At 41.9% G+C, this 16,494-nt stretch overlaps 1 protein-coding gene across 4 annotated transcripts in view; it reads left to right on the forward strand.

Annotated features, from left to right (window-relative positions):
- Window positions 1–16,494, forward strand: part of osbpl6 (oxysterol binding protein-like 6) — a 49,672-nt gene that overhangs the window by 26,957 nt on the left and 6,221 nt on the right. The window contains exons 7-18 of one of the 4 annotated variants that reach the window (XM_080903260.1): window positions 1,040–1,184; window positions 1,353–1,456; window positions 1,892–1,984; window positions 7,272–7,440; window positions 8,088–8,218; window positions 10,956–11,030; window positions 11,468–11,599; window positions 12,400–12,487; window positions 13,857–14,110; window positions 14,360–14,497; window positions 15,957–16,020; window positions 16,225–16,303. In XM_080903260.1, the coding sequence (XP_080759386.1) occupies window positions 1,040–1,184; window positions 1,353–1,456; window positions 1,892–1,984; window positions 7,272–7,440; window positions 8,088–8,218; window positions 10,956–11,030; window positions 11,468–11,599; window positions 12,400–12,487; window positions 13,857–14,110; window positions 14,360–14,497; window positions 15,957–16,020; window positions 16,225–16,303 (1,472 nt within the window). Of the gene's footprint in view, window positions 1–1,039; window positions 1,185–1,352; window positions 1,457–1,891; window positions 1,985–7,271; window positions 7,441–8,087; window positions 8,219–10,955; window positions 11,064–11,467; window positions 11,600–12,399; window positions 12,488–13,856; window positions 14,111–14,359; window positions 14,498–15,956; window positions 16,021–16,224; window positions 16,304–16,494 lie in introns of all 4 variants that reach the window. The other 3 variants (XM_080903259.1, XM_080903262.1, XM_080903261.1) reach the window with 3 other exon arrangements.

Consider the following 16,494-nt stretch of genomic DNA (forward strand, 5'->3'; position numbering starts at 1 on the left):
TGACAGACATAATGCTCACACATGACTGTTGTCGTCAACCACACCTGACAAGTCAGCAGTTTTATTTATGGATGCCATTGTTGTACGAAGTTGGACCTGAAAACTTGCTTCGCCTCACCCAGACGTTTCCCCTGAATAATAGCTAAATAATATCTGCCTAATGTAGTAAAGTTGATGAGACAGGTAACTAAATCTTGCCCATTAAGACAAGAAGGCTTGCTTTTCTCGGCTGTTTCCAGTTAGGCGTTAGCCTCGGTCCCTGCAGGTGTGCTTGAAGTGTGCGTAAATGCGAAGATTCATTCGCTGCAGCTTCTCCTGGGAGTGATGCTCCATGCCACACGGAGGCCATTAGAGGTGATCAGTAGGATTTGGATTTCGAGCATCTGGCTGCGGCCTGATGAGCTCTCCCAGAAGAACAGCTTAAATGAGAGACTCTGGTCCTAGAGTCAAAATTAACTACTGCTTCAAAGACTCGGAAGGAAGATAGGCAAGGTGCTGTACAAATAAGAAGCGTGCAGTTTCTGTTCATAACAGCATATTTTTTTCCATGTGAGCATTCATATTAGCTGTGAGCTGCTGACAGCGTGCAGTCCTTTACTTTTGGCTGCTGAACAGATTCACCGCAGCTGTCACACACAGGTTGCGTAACCCTAACCCAGCGTCACTGAAATTGCAAATCTAGACCAAAACTTTCAACTATGTACAAGCAAGACAGACTTTCTTGCCTTCACTGTCAAAAATCATTGTATATATTGTAACAATCTTCCGATTTGATTTGATTTCAGTGATGCACCAAAGGAAAAAAAAATCTGATTGATGTAATTATATTGGTTCTCATTTCTTCCTCTTTTGTCTGTTGCAGACAAGATTACATTGATCAGAAGAACATTTCATACATTAGCTGGAACCCTAATCCACAGTATCCTTTCTTTAATGACATAAGTGCTTCTTGTATATCTATAGGTATCATCGGTGCCTGATTGACCACTACAGTAGTTTCCGAAATGATATTTTAGGCTCTGTTATTGTGTCACCACAGCAGACCAAACCAAGCAGCTTGCCATGGCAGCCAGCAGCCCCCAGTAACAGCAGCACCAGCAGCCTGCCTGCATCCTACAGTAACGGACAGAGTAAGGTGGTGGCATGGCTGCAGGAGTCAGAGGAAATGGACAAGTGTGCAGAGGGTAAGTGCACACTTTCCCTACGCTTCTAACAAATCTGATTTCACAAGAGGAGTGGATTAAATCAAGCCTTTGGCACGGCAATAAATCCGGGAGAGATGATTTGGTGACCATTTCGTGACACATAAGGCTGAATGAGATCGTGACCGCGCGTGTAAATTTTATTTTCAGAGCTCGCACGCTGCCAGTCCAACCTGACCGAGCTGAGCCGGTTATTGCAGAGTCTGGAGATTCTACAAAGGACACAGTCAGCGCCCAACTTCACAGATATGCAGGTAAAACAAACACACACATAAATACACACACATACAGCAGAGAGCAAGGGGAAACAATTTAGTGCAATCCTGCATTGTAAACTCAGGCTAGCTGAGGCAGTGACGACGGTGCAACCTCTGCAGTCACCTTCAGTACCTGCCCGTCTAGACAGACGAGATCCAGCGATACTCACAGGACACCTGCTGCTTTTCTGACTGATCAGTATCTGTTAATTTATTGTGTTTGTTTTATATCGTGGAGCTTTTTGTTTGGTGATTTTTGGCTGAAATGCATTTTTAATACCATACATTCCCTTTTTTTTTTGCATGTAACCCATCAGTGTCATTTCACTGATCTATGTCTGTGGTAACTTTCTGGTTTTTTGGTTTGTTTTTTGTGATGTGTTTGTCTTATTAACCACATTTTTCATGCTCTGACCCACGTGTGCCCAAAAGACCAATTGCGTTGAGTTATCAAAGAAAGAAAAGCGCTTGAACAGAAGATGGAGAACAAAAAGTGTCGGCAAAGATGCAAAATTCCAGCTTCAGGTACCTGTCTTCAGACGTCTACACAAACACACACACACACAGATGCATATGTCACTGTGAGAAAATCTCTAAGTCTCTAAGCAAAGCATTATTCAAGTTTTTACTTATAACATAATAAGTGTAAATTGTGGGGTAACTGAGAGGTCTGGCTTTGATACGTGCATGTGTAATCAAATTGTTGTCGAGCAAATTGGAAGTGTGGACAAGCTTACGACACAGAAGCCAACAATTTTGTTTCGGCCTCTTCTATTGTTGCTCGTTTTTCTCTTTTTTGTTCTTTAGTCTGCAGTAGGGGTGGGTTTTTATAATCGATTCATCGATTAAAATCGATTCTGGCTTGGATAACGTAAAATCGATTCATTAAAATCCTGAATCGATTTTTTTAATATAAATTTATTTTGCCCGAAATGCCAGAATCTCTGGTGACATCTCACAAAATTTCAAGAACCACCAAACAGTTAAGACAGTAAATGAGAGCAGGTACACGGATTCTGCACATAGACTTAAACACACAGCGCGACCTGCGGATCAGAATCAGTTAGATGTCGCCTTTCTCACGGTCGGGGCTGAAAGCCGACAGCTCGCTGATTCTGATCTGTCGGCGGGTCCACGCTTTGTGTTCACGCCCTTTATGAGCCGATTCTAAAGCTGTTAGTTTGATCTCTCTCCAAACAATATTGACCGAACCAGCAGCAAAAGAAGATCCAAACGCTTCACATAAACATCGTCATGTATTCACTCTGACTTTTACTGTTTTGCTTCCACCGCGATGCACAGCTCTCTCTCTCTCTCTCTCTGTACTTCAAGAACAGTTTCCCTTTCTTCATTATTCGCTTGCTTGTTACGCACAAGTCTACTGTTGTTTACAGCGCTGTCAGCCGCTGTTTTTTTCCCTTTTACATTCTTCCGAAAAGAAAACCTAATTTCTGCTGTTCAATACTGAACAAATTTAAACGTTTTAAAATTATTCAAAATGCAAAACGCTTAGCTGTGTCTCTAATAAAACCGCTGTAACTTCAGAGGTAATGTTCATATGTTGATTAATGGTTTTCTTTCGTTTTTGATGTACTGCAGAATATTTTATAAAATCCCAGGCCAGGAAAATCACCTTCATGTTTTTCTGTGTTTTATCTTCAGCTACTTTGACACAAAGGCATCTGCTGTGACGCTCACACCTGTGATAAAGTCTTGCGTGTGTCAGCTTCCTTTTTATTGATACAAAAATATGTAAATGTACTGATCTGAATTATAATATTTCTGACTGTCAAAATTTCCCAGATTTAAATCGAATCGAATCGAATTAAATCGAATTAAATCGAATCGTGGATCGAATCGATTCGGGACCTTGTGAATCGGAATTGAATCGATTCTAGAAATCAGTGACGATACCCAGCCCTAGTCTGCAGCTCCACTTGTTATTGTCGTGCGGCTCGGCCTGATTTTGCTAATATATCTTAATTTTGCACGATATATCAGTTTGTGCAAAACTGAATGTGTGTCCATGCAACTTTATGCACTTTGTTAAACCAGTCATAAACTTTTATTAATCCCATTAGTAGTAAAATGTCATTACTGCTCATTGAATGCATTTTTTGTTTCACCATGGCTCCACGCTAAAGCAATTTCAACGGACCCAGAATATTTTCACTCACGCTAACATCTGCAATCAGGCTATGAAGATGGTTATGAACTCGATAAATCATCTTAAGGTTTATGAATCTAGCTGCGAGCATTTTCACATGGCCACAAACATGAACAGTGATACTGCTGATTTTTACAAAGGAAGATAAAACTGTGATGCTGAAAAAATACAAAGACATTAATGACATAATACAGAGTGAAAGTACCACAGCCTGTGCAGGCAAACCCGTGGTATGTATAAGTGCTTTAGTGAGTAAGAGTGGAAAAGATCTATTATATTAATAAAGTTTAGCCTGTTTGAAGCCAAGAAGGAAAGCGCTGACAGTGTAAATTAACAACACTATCAGTGCTGTGTCATTAAGACGGGGGAGAATCTGATGGATTACAATTGTTATTCCATGAAATGTATATTTATGTGAGGCAAAGTGTATGTGAGACAGTCTTAATTGAGAAAATGCATAAACAGAATTCAAATGTAGGCCTAACTCTGTGTGTAAATTTGAGATAAGGTCAGAAAATACAATCGGTGTTCTCTTTTAGGATCATAGGCTATATTAATGCTTATAGAAAAACGAAATTGCTGTAAGCAGCAAAGTGACATCTTCCGGTAAAGATAAAGATATGCAGTGGTCAGAAAGCACTGCCAGGAATGCTGGCCCATTTTCCAGAGATTTCACTGGTCTGTGGGAGGTGATTTCATACCTGTTGATCTGTTATCTAGAGCAGGGGTGGCCAACCAGTCAGAGACCAAGAGCCACTTTTTTTTTACTGTGTTACCGCAAAGAGCCACATCCTACACATGGGCACACATGAACATCACCCATCCTTTCCTCCCTCTCTCTCTCTCTCTCTCTCTCTCTCTCACACACACACACACACACACACACACACACACACACACACACACACACACACACACACACACACCAATATGATAATGACTCCTACAGTACTAAAACCACAGGCCAGTCATTTTCAACAATTGTGTGCACTGTCTCACACACACAAACTCTCAGTTCAACCAAGTCCACAAACAAAAATATAATAATCTACAATAGCATTTACTTTTACAATGCATGTTGTTTAATGGGACTTCTGGCATTCCTTGCCTTGTATGTTGACCCAAACATTGACAGTATCTTAAGCGCAGCCCGTTTGACATTGGGGTATTTTTCCATTGGCATACTTTTCCAGAACTCAATGGTCCCTTCCCTTAAAGCAGGTTTCAATTGGTCCTCCTCACAAAGATCGATCATCTCCAACTCAGCCGCAGCTTTATCTGTGACTAGCGAGACTTTCAAACAGCCGGTCTCTGCATTCAATGGGTCGACGAGGAACGTAATCTGTGGCCTTTTCAATTGTAGATCATGGAACCCGGTCACAAAGCTTTCGTGCAAGTTTTCAATCAGCGTTGCATATCTGGCTCTTTGCTTACTCAGGGCAGCGCTGGTGACTTGCCCGCTTGGCTTTTAGCAGAGTGGGAAAATGCGTTAAATCTCCCTTTTGAATATGTGTCTTGAACAGCTTCAGTTTGTTGACAAACGCAAACACACTTTGCACCAGGTCAGGCAGCATTTTTAACTTACCCTGCAGGGTCAGGTTATGTCTGTCCAAGTGACACAGCATGTCGACCAAAAAGGCCAGATCCATAATCCACTTGAGGTCCGAGAGCACGGGATAGTCCTTGTCCTTCTCTTCCATAAACAGTTTCATGGCATCCAAAAGCTCAAAGAAGTGAGAGAGTACCTGGCCTTTTGACAGCCACCTCGCAGTGCAGCGGCAGGTCACCTGGAAGCCCTTGGTCCAGCGCAGCAATGAGATTCTTGAATTGACTGTGGTTAAGCACATGTGTGCGGATATAGTTGCCAATTTCCATCACAGGCTTCATGACGTTATCTAAATTCAATGATTTAGACACGAGTTGCTCCATGTGGATGATGCAGTGGAAATTCCAAAAGTCAGGAATAGTTCGGTCAGCTTTGCACAGCCCCACAAGCCCGTTCACAGATCCCATCATGGCTGGTGCTCCATCCGTGGCTATTGCAGTTCATTTCGTTATGGGCAGATTTGCTTTTTCTAATGCAGCCATCATGGTTTCTTTCACATCTGTGCCACGGGTTCTGTCTTTTAATGGCACAATATCCAGGAGTTCTTTGATCACACAATCGTTTGACACAGACTGTGCAAATATTGCCCACTGAGGCTTGTCTTGTATATCACAACTCTCATCCAATGCGACACTAAAATACTCACATGCTTGAAGGTCAGAGTGCAACTGTGTTTCAATAGCCGTGTTAATGTCCGATATTCTGTGTTCAACAGTGTGGCGGGACAGTTGGACGTCTGATACCATGCGTTTTAATTTGTCATTTTCAGGAGACAAGATTTCAACAACGTCACTGAGGCATTTTTTAACGAACTCCCCTTCATCGTATGGCTTTTTAGCCCGTGCAATGTTCCAAGCCAGCTGATAGGATGCGAGTGTTAAGGTCTCTGACCGCTTCGTAAATTTTTGGAAAAACTGTATGTGCTGACTTTTCAAAGTGGCCAACTCGTGCTTGCGAAGTTCAGTCCCTTTTGGGTCGATGGTTCTGGTCGATGTTAGCATGGAGTGAGCTGAAGTGGCGCTGAAGATTTGAAGCTTTGAAATGCGCTAATGACGTCTGACATATAAGGCAGAATGGCTTACCATTGCGTTCAACAAAAAAATATAAACTCTCCCACTCTGTTAAAAACGTCCTGTGTTCATCTTCATATTTTCTTTTTGCTGTGTATTTTTTCCTTGCCATTTTAAGGGCAAACTTGCTCCTACTGGGAAACTTTGCGGTATTTTCATCTCACACACATGGCCATTTAATGAAAATACCGTATTGAACTCAAGCGAAGCGAACGTGCACATTTTAAAACAACAACACAAAAAAACCCCAAAACACAAACTTTGATATGAACGTAAGAGCCGCATGAAACCAGGCAAAGAGCCGCATGCGGCTCGAGAGCCGCGGGTTGGCCACCCCTGATCTAGAGCATTACATTCTCCAGCATGGCCTATCCTGGTAAGATGTTGTTCCCAGGGAAACCTGGGCTCTTAGACACCTATAGATTTCATGAATAAAAGATTGTTACTCTGAGAGAAGACTATGGAAGCATTTCCTTCAGTGTCGTTTTTAGGAAAGTAATTTTAAAAAGAATCCTCATTGTGGCATGTTGGCATCTCGTGTCAAACCGGGGACCAAATTCTCAACACAAACGTCCACATGCTAACAGAGGCGTGGATGTGACACAAACTCTGTGCATGAACAGAATACAGATAAACCAGGAAAGTAACACACTAACTGCGTCGGTGTTAACAGAGCAATAACTTCATTAACTTTTATTATCTGGTGATATGCTAATTAGCTACATGCTCTTATGCTGTTTAGCCATTTTTAGCTGCTAATGCCTGGTTAAAGCTCTTGTCAGAGGTCCAGTGCTTAAAGGCCCTTCAGATAAAGAGTGAACTGGAAATTTATCAGAATAATGTTTGGTCTTGTCAGATTTAGTTCTGTGGTTCTTAGAGATTGTTTTGGCTGCAAGACACAAAAAGAAGAGCACTGTTGTGCCACACGGGTGACTGACAGTCAGCCTCTGTGATTGTCTCTCTCTCCAGGTTCCTCTGTCTGCCAGTATGTCCCCTGTCCGCCTCCACTCATCCAACCCTAACCTGTGTGCCGAGCTGGTGGACTTTCAGCCCCCTGTCTCCCGCTTGACAGACAGTGTAGAGTGTGCCAGCGACTACATTAAACTTCAAGAGGAGTTCTGCATTATTGCCCAGAAAGGTACGAACGCAGCATGTAGGACAAGGTGGACTTTATTCTCATACTGTAGCTGCTGATCATCATTAAATGATCTTCGTGTTTGTGGCTGTAATGTGACAAAATGTGGAACAGTTCAAGGGGGCCGAATACTTTTGGAAGCCACTGTATATGAAGAGAGAGACAGACAGAGAGAACAGTACTGCACAAGCAAATAAAGACAATAAATGTGGTTTATAGCAAGTGAAGGGCTAAGGAAAAGAGACCGGTCTTTATACTGGTTTTAAATTCCTTGCAGGAGAAGGGAAATCTAATTGTTAATGACAAACTGTTCCACAGTTTAGGGCCAGCAACCGAAAAATGCACAATCATGGTTTTAAAGTCAGTGTGTGGGATGGACAGCAGCGATAGCTCAGCAGATCTGAAAGATATGAAGGGCGAAGTAAGGGGGCAGCACTTTAGTGAAATGATCTGGTTCTAGTCCATGAAGTGGCTTAGAAACCAGTAAACCAGCACATGGTGCATGTTATGTCTCATTCTTGGTACCACTGTGTGACTGATTCTTACATAGAGAGAGCATTGGCGAATAGCGACAGAGGAGCTAGCGATGCCTTTGAACCGGTGCGCGGGTTTCTAAGTTACTGCTTTTCTTTGATCCTGTCTCTCTGCAGTCCACTCGCTGCTGAAGTCGGCCTTCAACACTGTGGCCATAGAGAAGGAAAAGATCAAACAGATTCTGTCTGATCAGGAGCAGCCAGACCAGTCGGCCCAGATCAACTCTCTCAGGAAGTCTCTGTCACAGGTAATGAGCTCCCTTCAGTGGGAATCAGAGTAACCCATGATACGATCCCAGAGACATGCAAGGAGGAGATATGGCACAGAAAGGACGCTGAATAGAAATCAATGAGAGAATTCTGTAACACGCAGAAGTCAGTGATCTGCTTTACAACAGCTGAGTAAAATATGAGCCAGTCATCTTTTTGAAAAAACATCTCAGTTACAAATTCAGTGTTACAGCTTTCTCACCAAAAGTCTAGAGACAATAATAAAATGGCTCCTGTGGCAAGATTTTCTTTAAGCCAGATGCTGATGTTAATCTAACAATATGATCGTGATGCTGTTATGGAAGAACAGTTCTGTTATTATTAATATGTTGCACAATGTCTGTGTAACCAGATATGAAAAAATACAGCTAAAAGGCAAAATGCAGGATTAATCTAGTGTTTGCTGCACTGCAGTGACAGTGTCTATAAGTACTATCATCATTATGTAGTTTTAATAATGTGTTATTAAAGCTCCCTCTAGTTTGGTCTCACCTGCTTTCGGCCATCTTGACAGAGTTTTTCTCTACGGCGACTTAGCTTTACTCGATTAGCGCCACTGTGAGAAGTCAGGAAGTCATAAATCTGGCAGCTGAAACTGGCTGGAGACCATTTAGAGCACCTGCATGTTTTAATGAAAGCCTCAGTATTTGCCACCAGTCTATCTACAGCGTATCACCAGAGGAGGCTGGAGGACATGTTGCCGATGTAATCTTTGGTGGTGATGTCTCTCTTCTCCTTCTATTTAGTCTTTGCCAATCTGTTTTCGTGCTACAAATGCAAACTGTGACGCTGTATCAACATCACAGTTAAAAAGAAAAATGATGTGTGGAGATGAGAGCCCAGGCAAGTCAGCCGTGAACGTCCAATCATCTTTTCCCACATTAATTGGTGAGCGGGAGAAATGTGCAGTGCAGTTCATTAACTCTTCTCCTCAGGGCTGTCTCTCTACCACCGCGATTTAATTGGACTGTTCCTCTGCTAACAGTTGACATCATTTCAGTGAAATGTTTCACTCGCTGTTTTATCTCCGTTTCGTTCCTAATTGGATTCTTGTGTGACACGCTTGTCGCAGGATGGAGGTCAGGTTTGGTGGCAGAGCTCTGTGGGAGGTTGATAATCAGGAGTTGTGGTTGCTATAGTTACAGCTGCTGATGTCAGCTACTGTAATCCCCGCAGGATATAAGTGAGTGTTATTGCCATCTTAGTTTTATGTATTTAATATTTCCTTTGGCATACAGTAGGTACGTTTATACCTAAACCTACATTTTCTATTTCTTTTTTTTAAGTTTTGATCAAACATCTGCAGAAAGGAACAGCATTGCATTAACTTAATTACATTTTTGGCCACCTGATGAACGAGAGTCTAATACTTCCTCTCTTTTTGTCCCCATAAGGCTTTGAGGCTATTGTGTGGCTCTTAATCAGCTAAATACTTCACTCTGTCCACCAGCTAGTCGCTGTGACTCCTCTCCTCTTCTGCTGCTTCACAGTGGATTTATCACAACTATAAACTGCCCTCTTCAGTTGTAAAAATCTCTAAATATAGTCATGAGAACAAGTAAGAGAACAAGACAAACTGACAACATTTGGACCTCAGGAGTTAATATTGGCCTGCCCTTCATGTATGAGTATGTGAATAATGAATTAAACCTGTGGTGAGTGAACCATCACTGGACACTGGTCATGACCAGGTAAAGTAAACAAAACACACTACCTGGCCACTTTGGTGCAGCTTAACTTAACACAAATCTAACCAACCACCATGGCAGTAGACATCATTGGGATTACCTGCTGAAGTTCAAACTGAGCATTCGAATAGGGAAGAAAGATGATTTTGTGACTATGAACATGGCATGGTTGTTGGAATTTTCAGAAACTGATGATCTACTGGGATTTCCCCAAACAATCATCTTTAGGGTTTACAGAATATGGTCCAAAAAACAGAAAATACCCATTGAGTTCATTAGGTGAAAATTCCTTGTTCATGTAAAGAGTCAGACAGATACATCAAACTTGTAAGAAGATGGACTGGAGCAGCAGGAGACCACTTCTCTCAGCTAAAAACAGGAAACCGAGGCTTCATTTCACAGGTGGCTCATCAAAATCGGACAACAGAGTGCACTCAAATGGCCTCCGCAGTGACCTGATGTCAGTCCAATATAGCACCTTTGGGATGTAGTGAAAACGGGTGATTCTCATCATGGATGTACAAGCTCTTGATATGGACTACAATCTCTGAGGCATACTTTTAGTACGTGGTTTTATGAAGAATTAAGGCACTTCTAAAGGCCCACTGGTTTCAAATCTAGCACTAGCAAAGTGTGTCTAAAAAAGTGTCAAGTGATTGTAGAGCTGAATATTGCTGCAAAGTTGTTAAGCACAGAACATTCACCTGAGATACTGGGATGCAAATCCCAGTCAAAACCTATCATTGACATATTTTCGCCCCTTTGAAGCATGCATATGCTCTTGGTCACAGTAAATGCTTTTTATAGATATTCTAACTTTAAAGAAAACTTTTTAAAATCTTGTGACTTTTTAAAATCTGTGGCAAAACAAGAAAATAATCAGTCAAATTGTTCTTTTTTTTTACAGAAAAAGCAGGATGCAAATAATTGTTTTCTTTATGAAGGACTGAGCCAATTCTTTTTATCTTTTTTTACTTCAAAGTTTCGTGTGAGATTTGAATGTCAGAAAGCATTTTTTATTCTTCAGGCCCTGTCGCAAAATGCAGAACTTCGAACTCGACTCAACCGCATCCACTCTGAGTCTGTCCTGACTGAGCAAGTTGTGAGTGTGAACATCATCTCCACACCTGATGAGGTAGCTCACTGTCTATCACTGACAAATCTCATTGCTTACCCTGATATTGATAAAGCTACAGCTTCGGAGGCTCGCCAGGTAGTCGATGTATTTGCTTCCTGCATTTGTCAGTTGGCTTATTGATTCTCGCTCGTATAGACTGATGGCCTTTCCAGTACAGCCTGGCAGGTGAGCTTCAGAAATCATTATTCTATGCAGGACCTGACATCAAGGTTAATGGAAAAACTGACTAATTAGAAACGGATGGGAGGTTGCCTTTTGGCAAGGAGACACATGCTGCAATATGAGCACTGTGTTGTCTTCTGGTTCTGTTTGTCTTCGTTCAGGTCAGTTTTGGTTCTTCAACCTGTCATCATAGCAAGAAATAGTGAACGCCTCCTGCATTTGCTTGTGTTTGCCTGCAGGCCGGGGAACAGATGGGGATCCCTCTGACTCAGCAGGCCTCTAATGAGAGCCGACTCTCCATGTCAGAATCTGTCTCTGAGTTTTTTGATGCCCAGGAAGTGCTTCTGTCAGCCAGCTCGTCAGAGAACGAGGTACAGCGGGGCGGATGAAGAAGCGGAGTGGATGTGGTGATGGATGTGGATTTAGTAAGGTTAAACTATACTGCTGCTGTAAAGTCAGTGAAAAACATCAGCGTGATGCCTGTGTGTGTGTGGAGACAGATTTAGTCAGTAATTAATGCAAAAGTCACGAAGAGCAGAGATGGAGTGTAAAAGAAACGTAAACACAGGAGGGCTCCTTCGCATCTGCCCGAGGCCTAATCCCCGAGTCATGCCTAAGAATCAAAATGATCCTCTTCCACTTTATGCTTTGTTAAAAAGCATCAAGTGGAGGAGGATGTTCGGTCCATCACTCAAATCAACCATTTCTGCCTCCTTCCCTTTTTAACGGCTGTGAACATTCTGCTCCAAATATACTGCGTATGGCCCCTGAAGACCCATCAAGCATTGTAGCTCCCCAGGCATGCATTGAGCCATGCTGAAGGATTACTGAGCGTGGAAATTCATCATCCCCCCTGGCCTGTAGCTCTAACGGCAAGCCTTTTCGCTCTTTTTTTTGTCACATAAACTGGAAAAGCAGCTTTCACCCAAAGTGGCTACAACATGGCCCTTTCAAATGTGACCTTATTTTGTTTGCTATATATAAAGTATGAATACTGCAGTGTCTTGACTCATGATTACTGCAGTGGGACAGATAGCCGGCATGCTGCTGCAGTTTGTTAGCCAATGGCAAACTGCAGTGCACGCGTGTGTGTGAGTGTGAGGCTGTTCTGATCTGTTCGTGTTGTACTACTGCACTGCCTCACTCCCCTGTGTACCTGTTCCCCTCACAGGGTTCAGACGATGAGTCATATGTCAGTGATGTGAGCGATAACATTTCCGAGGACAACGCCAGCGTGACTGATAACGTCTCCAGACAAAGTAGGTCCAATTCTGCGCCGTCACGAGCAACCGTTGTTTGTACCAGAACAAAAGGACATGAGAAATTAATAAAGGAGGGGGAGATCCCACTCAGTCCGTCAGCCGTGCTGCTTCTACAATAACGTCACATTCCCACGCAAAGACACACACTTTGCAAATTCATTTATCAGTGCTGCAAAAGCAGTTGACTTTGCTATGTTGCCAAGGGCAACAGAAAGGGGGAAAAAAACTACTCAGGCTCCCGCTAGTCTGAAAGTTTTGGAAATGAGCTAGAATTGGTGTTATTTTCTCATGGTGAGTAGTTATCTTCCAGTAAAGCGTCCACTGTCACCAGCACTTCAGGATTAGCAAAGGTAGATGTCACAGTCGGTGGAGATTTATTTATAATCTACGTTATCTAGGTCACAGAGGAGCGTGACATCATCTGCAGGGTTACAAATTGAGTGTAAGAGCTTATGACACTACCTGAACACACTGTATCAGCATCTATATATGTAAATCTAGGAAGGAATCCAATGATGTGACCACTATTCTTTTAAACTTCTTTAAAATCAACAAACATACATACAGAGATTTCTTTATTCATTACAGGGAAAAAATATTGCTTAAAAGCTAAATTAAAGATGACCTATTGTGCTAATTTATGACCCCATATTTTTAATGTTGGACACGACTACTTTGCATGATTCACAGCGAAGAGTAAACCTTGTTTACCTTACGCTGGGTCAAGTTCACAAGTATCTATATCAAACCGTTTTAGTCAACTTTCTTCTGATTGGCTGCTCCTCATAAATCGGTGGTTTTTAGCAGGCAGGTGGGTGCGTTTGTGTTCTCGCAGCCAGATCTATGTGCCTGAGACGATCGCGTCTTTGACATTGCCCGGATCCAAAAGAGGAAAAAGCAGCTTGAAACCAAATGTTTATAAGAATCTTAACCCTGAGCTTTTGGCTCACAAGGATTACTTGTACATTCACTGACATCATTGTTTCAGACTTTGTGTAATATGACCGTCTATCACTGTAACAGCACAACTACTGGTGAAGTACAAGAGTCGTTTCAGTGTATTTGATGTTGCAGCTAAACCTGAACTAATACCATGTCCTCACTACTTAAATTACAAAGTCGGCATATATTAAACAAACTAAGAAAAAATAAGAAAAGTTTTTTCCTAGAATATAAAAAAAAAAACATCCTGCTGCATTTTACACAAAGACTTGCAACACGACCAAAAAATGCTTTTTTTTAAATTCTTTGTTATAATTATACTTAATTAGGCGTTTCTAGGACTAGCATAGCCTGTTGCAGATAATTACACCAGATGGATGTTGTAATAATGATTCCTTTTTTTCATTATTTATCTTTTTTTCAGTGGCCAACGGAGACTTTGCTGGCAGCGCCTTTCGTAATGGGCGGCGCAGCTGCTTGTCGGCACCCTGTCCTGACACCAGCAACATCAACCTCTGGAACATCTTGCGAAACAACATCGGCAAAGACCTGTCCAAAGTGTCCATGCCTGTGGAGCTCAACGAGCCCCTCAACACCCTGCAGCGCATGTGTGAAGAGCTGGAGTACAGCGAGCTGCTGGATAAGGCTGCTGAGACCGAGGATCCTTTTGAGCGCATGGTAAAGAAGTCGCCGGAGCTTATGAAATGAACTGTTAATCAGTTTCCAGTGTGGTGATTCATTAATTCATTAATGTGTGATGTCACACTGCAAGCCACAAGCTAACATATATGCCTGTGATGTGCTGCCTCCTGTCCTTTGGATAACATTTGAATGACAGATTCTGTTGTTTAGCTTATTCGTGACAAAGCCTGTTATGAGGAGCCTGTAAATCCACTCTGTGTTTATGCTCTTATGACTCTCGTTCAGGTTCTCGTCGCTGCTTTTGCTGTCTCAGGCTACTCATCCACTTACTACAGAGCAGGTAGCAAGCCATTCAACCCGCTACTCGGAGAGACTTACGAATGTATTCGGGAAGACAAGGGCTTCTGTTTTTTCTCTGAGCAGGTAAGCACCTGCTCACACAGTTCAAAATGAGTCAATTTTAAGCAATAAGAAGGAATTTATAGAGTAGCTCATTTTTTTCCTGAGGAGGTCTCATTATGTTGGAGAGGTCTAAAAAGCTCGGTGGAGCTTTCCTTGGAGTGCTTCGGTTTAACCGCAAGGTCTGTGCCTCGCCTCAAAGAACTCGGTTTTATCTAATTTGCAAGAAAGCCCAGTGCTTCACTGTGCTCTTATCTGGAAGAAGACGAAACATAGTAGGAGATATTAAAAAAAAGAAATCAGGTTGAGTTTCTATACCTGCTGTCACATGTTTGCTCCAGAGGTTAGATTAGCTGAAAACTGAAGCAGTGTTGCAAAGTGCTTCTAAGAAACACAGAGTAAAAGAAATGGAAGGAAATTATTTTAAAGAATGTTTATATATATGAATTAAAATAAGACTCAAGTGCAACATCAAAATAACATCAAAATGTCTTGTGACAAATATGAGGCAAGCGCTGCTCTCCGAACGGCAACCGTCTTTTGTCTTTAAGCGTGCGATGGGAACAGTAAACAGTTTCTGCCCAAGGATCTGAGGCTGTGCACTGGTTTGCATACAGGAACAACAGTTTCAGTATATATTCTGGGGCCAGGACACGAAGGGCCTTAACAGTAATAAGTAAAATCTTAATATCAGTTCTAAAAGAAATGGGCATCCAGTGTAGTCATTAAGACTGGTGTAATATAACCAGTTTTCTTGCTTCTTATGAGAAGGCTTCTTATCGATACCGATTACAATCCATTACAATAATCAAACTGAAATTAAGCATAAATCATAATTCTGTTGTTGGCTGAACTACTTTAATAACGACGGAAAATCAGTGGGTTACACTTCAGTTCAATGTATTTCAACACTGGGACAGCTGGGAGGTTATCCCAGCTGTCAGAGGTGTGAGACTGAGCAGGTTGCCCGTCCAACACAGGACTAACACAACACTGTAGCATTTCTGCATGTGCATGCATGGGTTCTGTCCAGATAGTCTGGCCTCTTTCGCACAGTCCAAACACATGTGTGTGTGGGCTCTCAAACATTACACTGGAAGATCTTTCCTCAAAGTCTCAGAGTTAAATCTGTAAATACAAGGGTTCATCACCAACCTGACACAGAAAGATATAAGCTGTTGGGCTTCCTGCAAGATCAGGGAGTTTCATGCTTGGTCTTTTGATTTCCCTGGGGAAAATATTCCCAGACACCAGGCGTAAGTAATTCCAGTGTCTAGCAGGAGAGTGCAAGTTCAGCATTCAGAATAAATTTACAGTGAAAAAAAAAATCACAATTTCTGTGAACCAAAACTGTCAAACGAATATTATAGACAAAATTAAAATCGTCACAATAAATGTGTAATTAAGAGTAGTGGCTGTATATGATGTGCTATCTAAACGACAGCTGCCAGACTCTTTTACTATATTTGATCTTTTCTCGAAGGTGAGCCACCACCCTCCCGTCTCCGCCTGCCACTGTGAGTCTAAGAACTTCACCTTCTGGCAAGGTATGTTACCTGTCTAATTAGTTAGGGATTTTCCTCACAGGAGATATGGCTTAGTGTAGACCAGCCAGCAGGACTCAATTAGCCTTTTTAATAACCAGCGGAAATTGTACAGAGTAAACATAAATGTTATTTGGTATGATTTTAGACAAAATGTTTAAAAAAAAAATTATTTTAATGGGATATTTTTGTTGTTTTTCTTTCCAGATGTGAGATGGAAAAACAAGTTCTGGGGAAAATCAATGGAAATTTTACCAATCGGGAGTGTAAATCTCATGATACCCAGGTAACCTTCACCCAGCTGGTGTGCATGGTAATTGAACATGAAGGCGCAGAGTTTGGTTGGTTTTAATGCTTCATGTCACTGGGATTATGTTAATCGCCAGGTTTCTGCTTTTAATTGCCTTCATGGAAATATCGAGATTTTAATGATGACTGAGAAATGCAGGCTTGTGTTAAATCAACAGAAATTAACAA

This window comes from Rhamphochromis sp. 'chilingali' (genome assembly GCF_963969265.1).
Source record: "Rhamphochromis sp. 'chilingali' genome assembly, chromosome: 14".
NCBI classification, from domain to species: Eukaryota; Metazoa; Chordata; class Actinopteri; order Cichliformes; family Cichlidae; genus Rhamphochromis; species Rhamphochromis sp. 'chilingali'.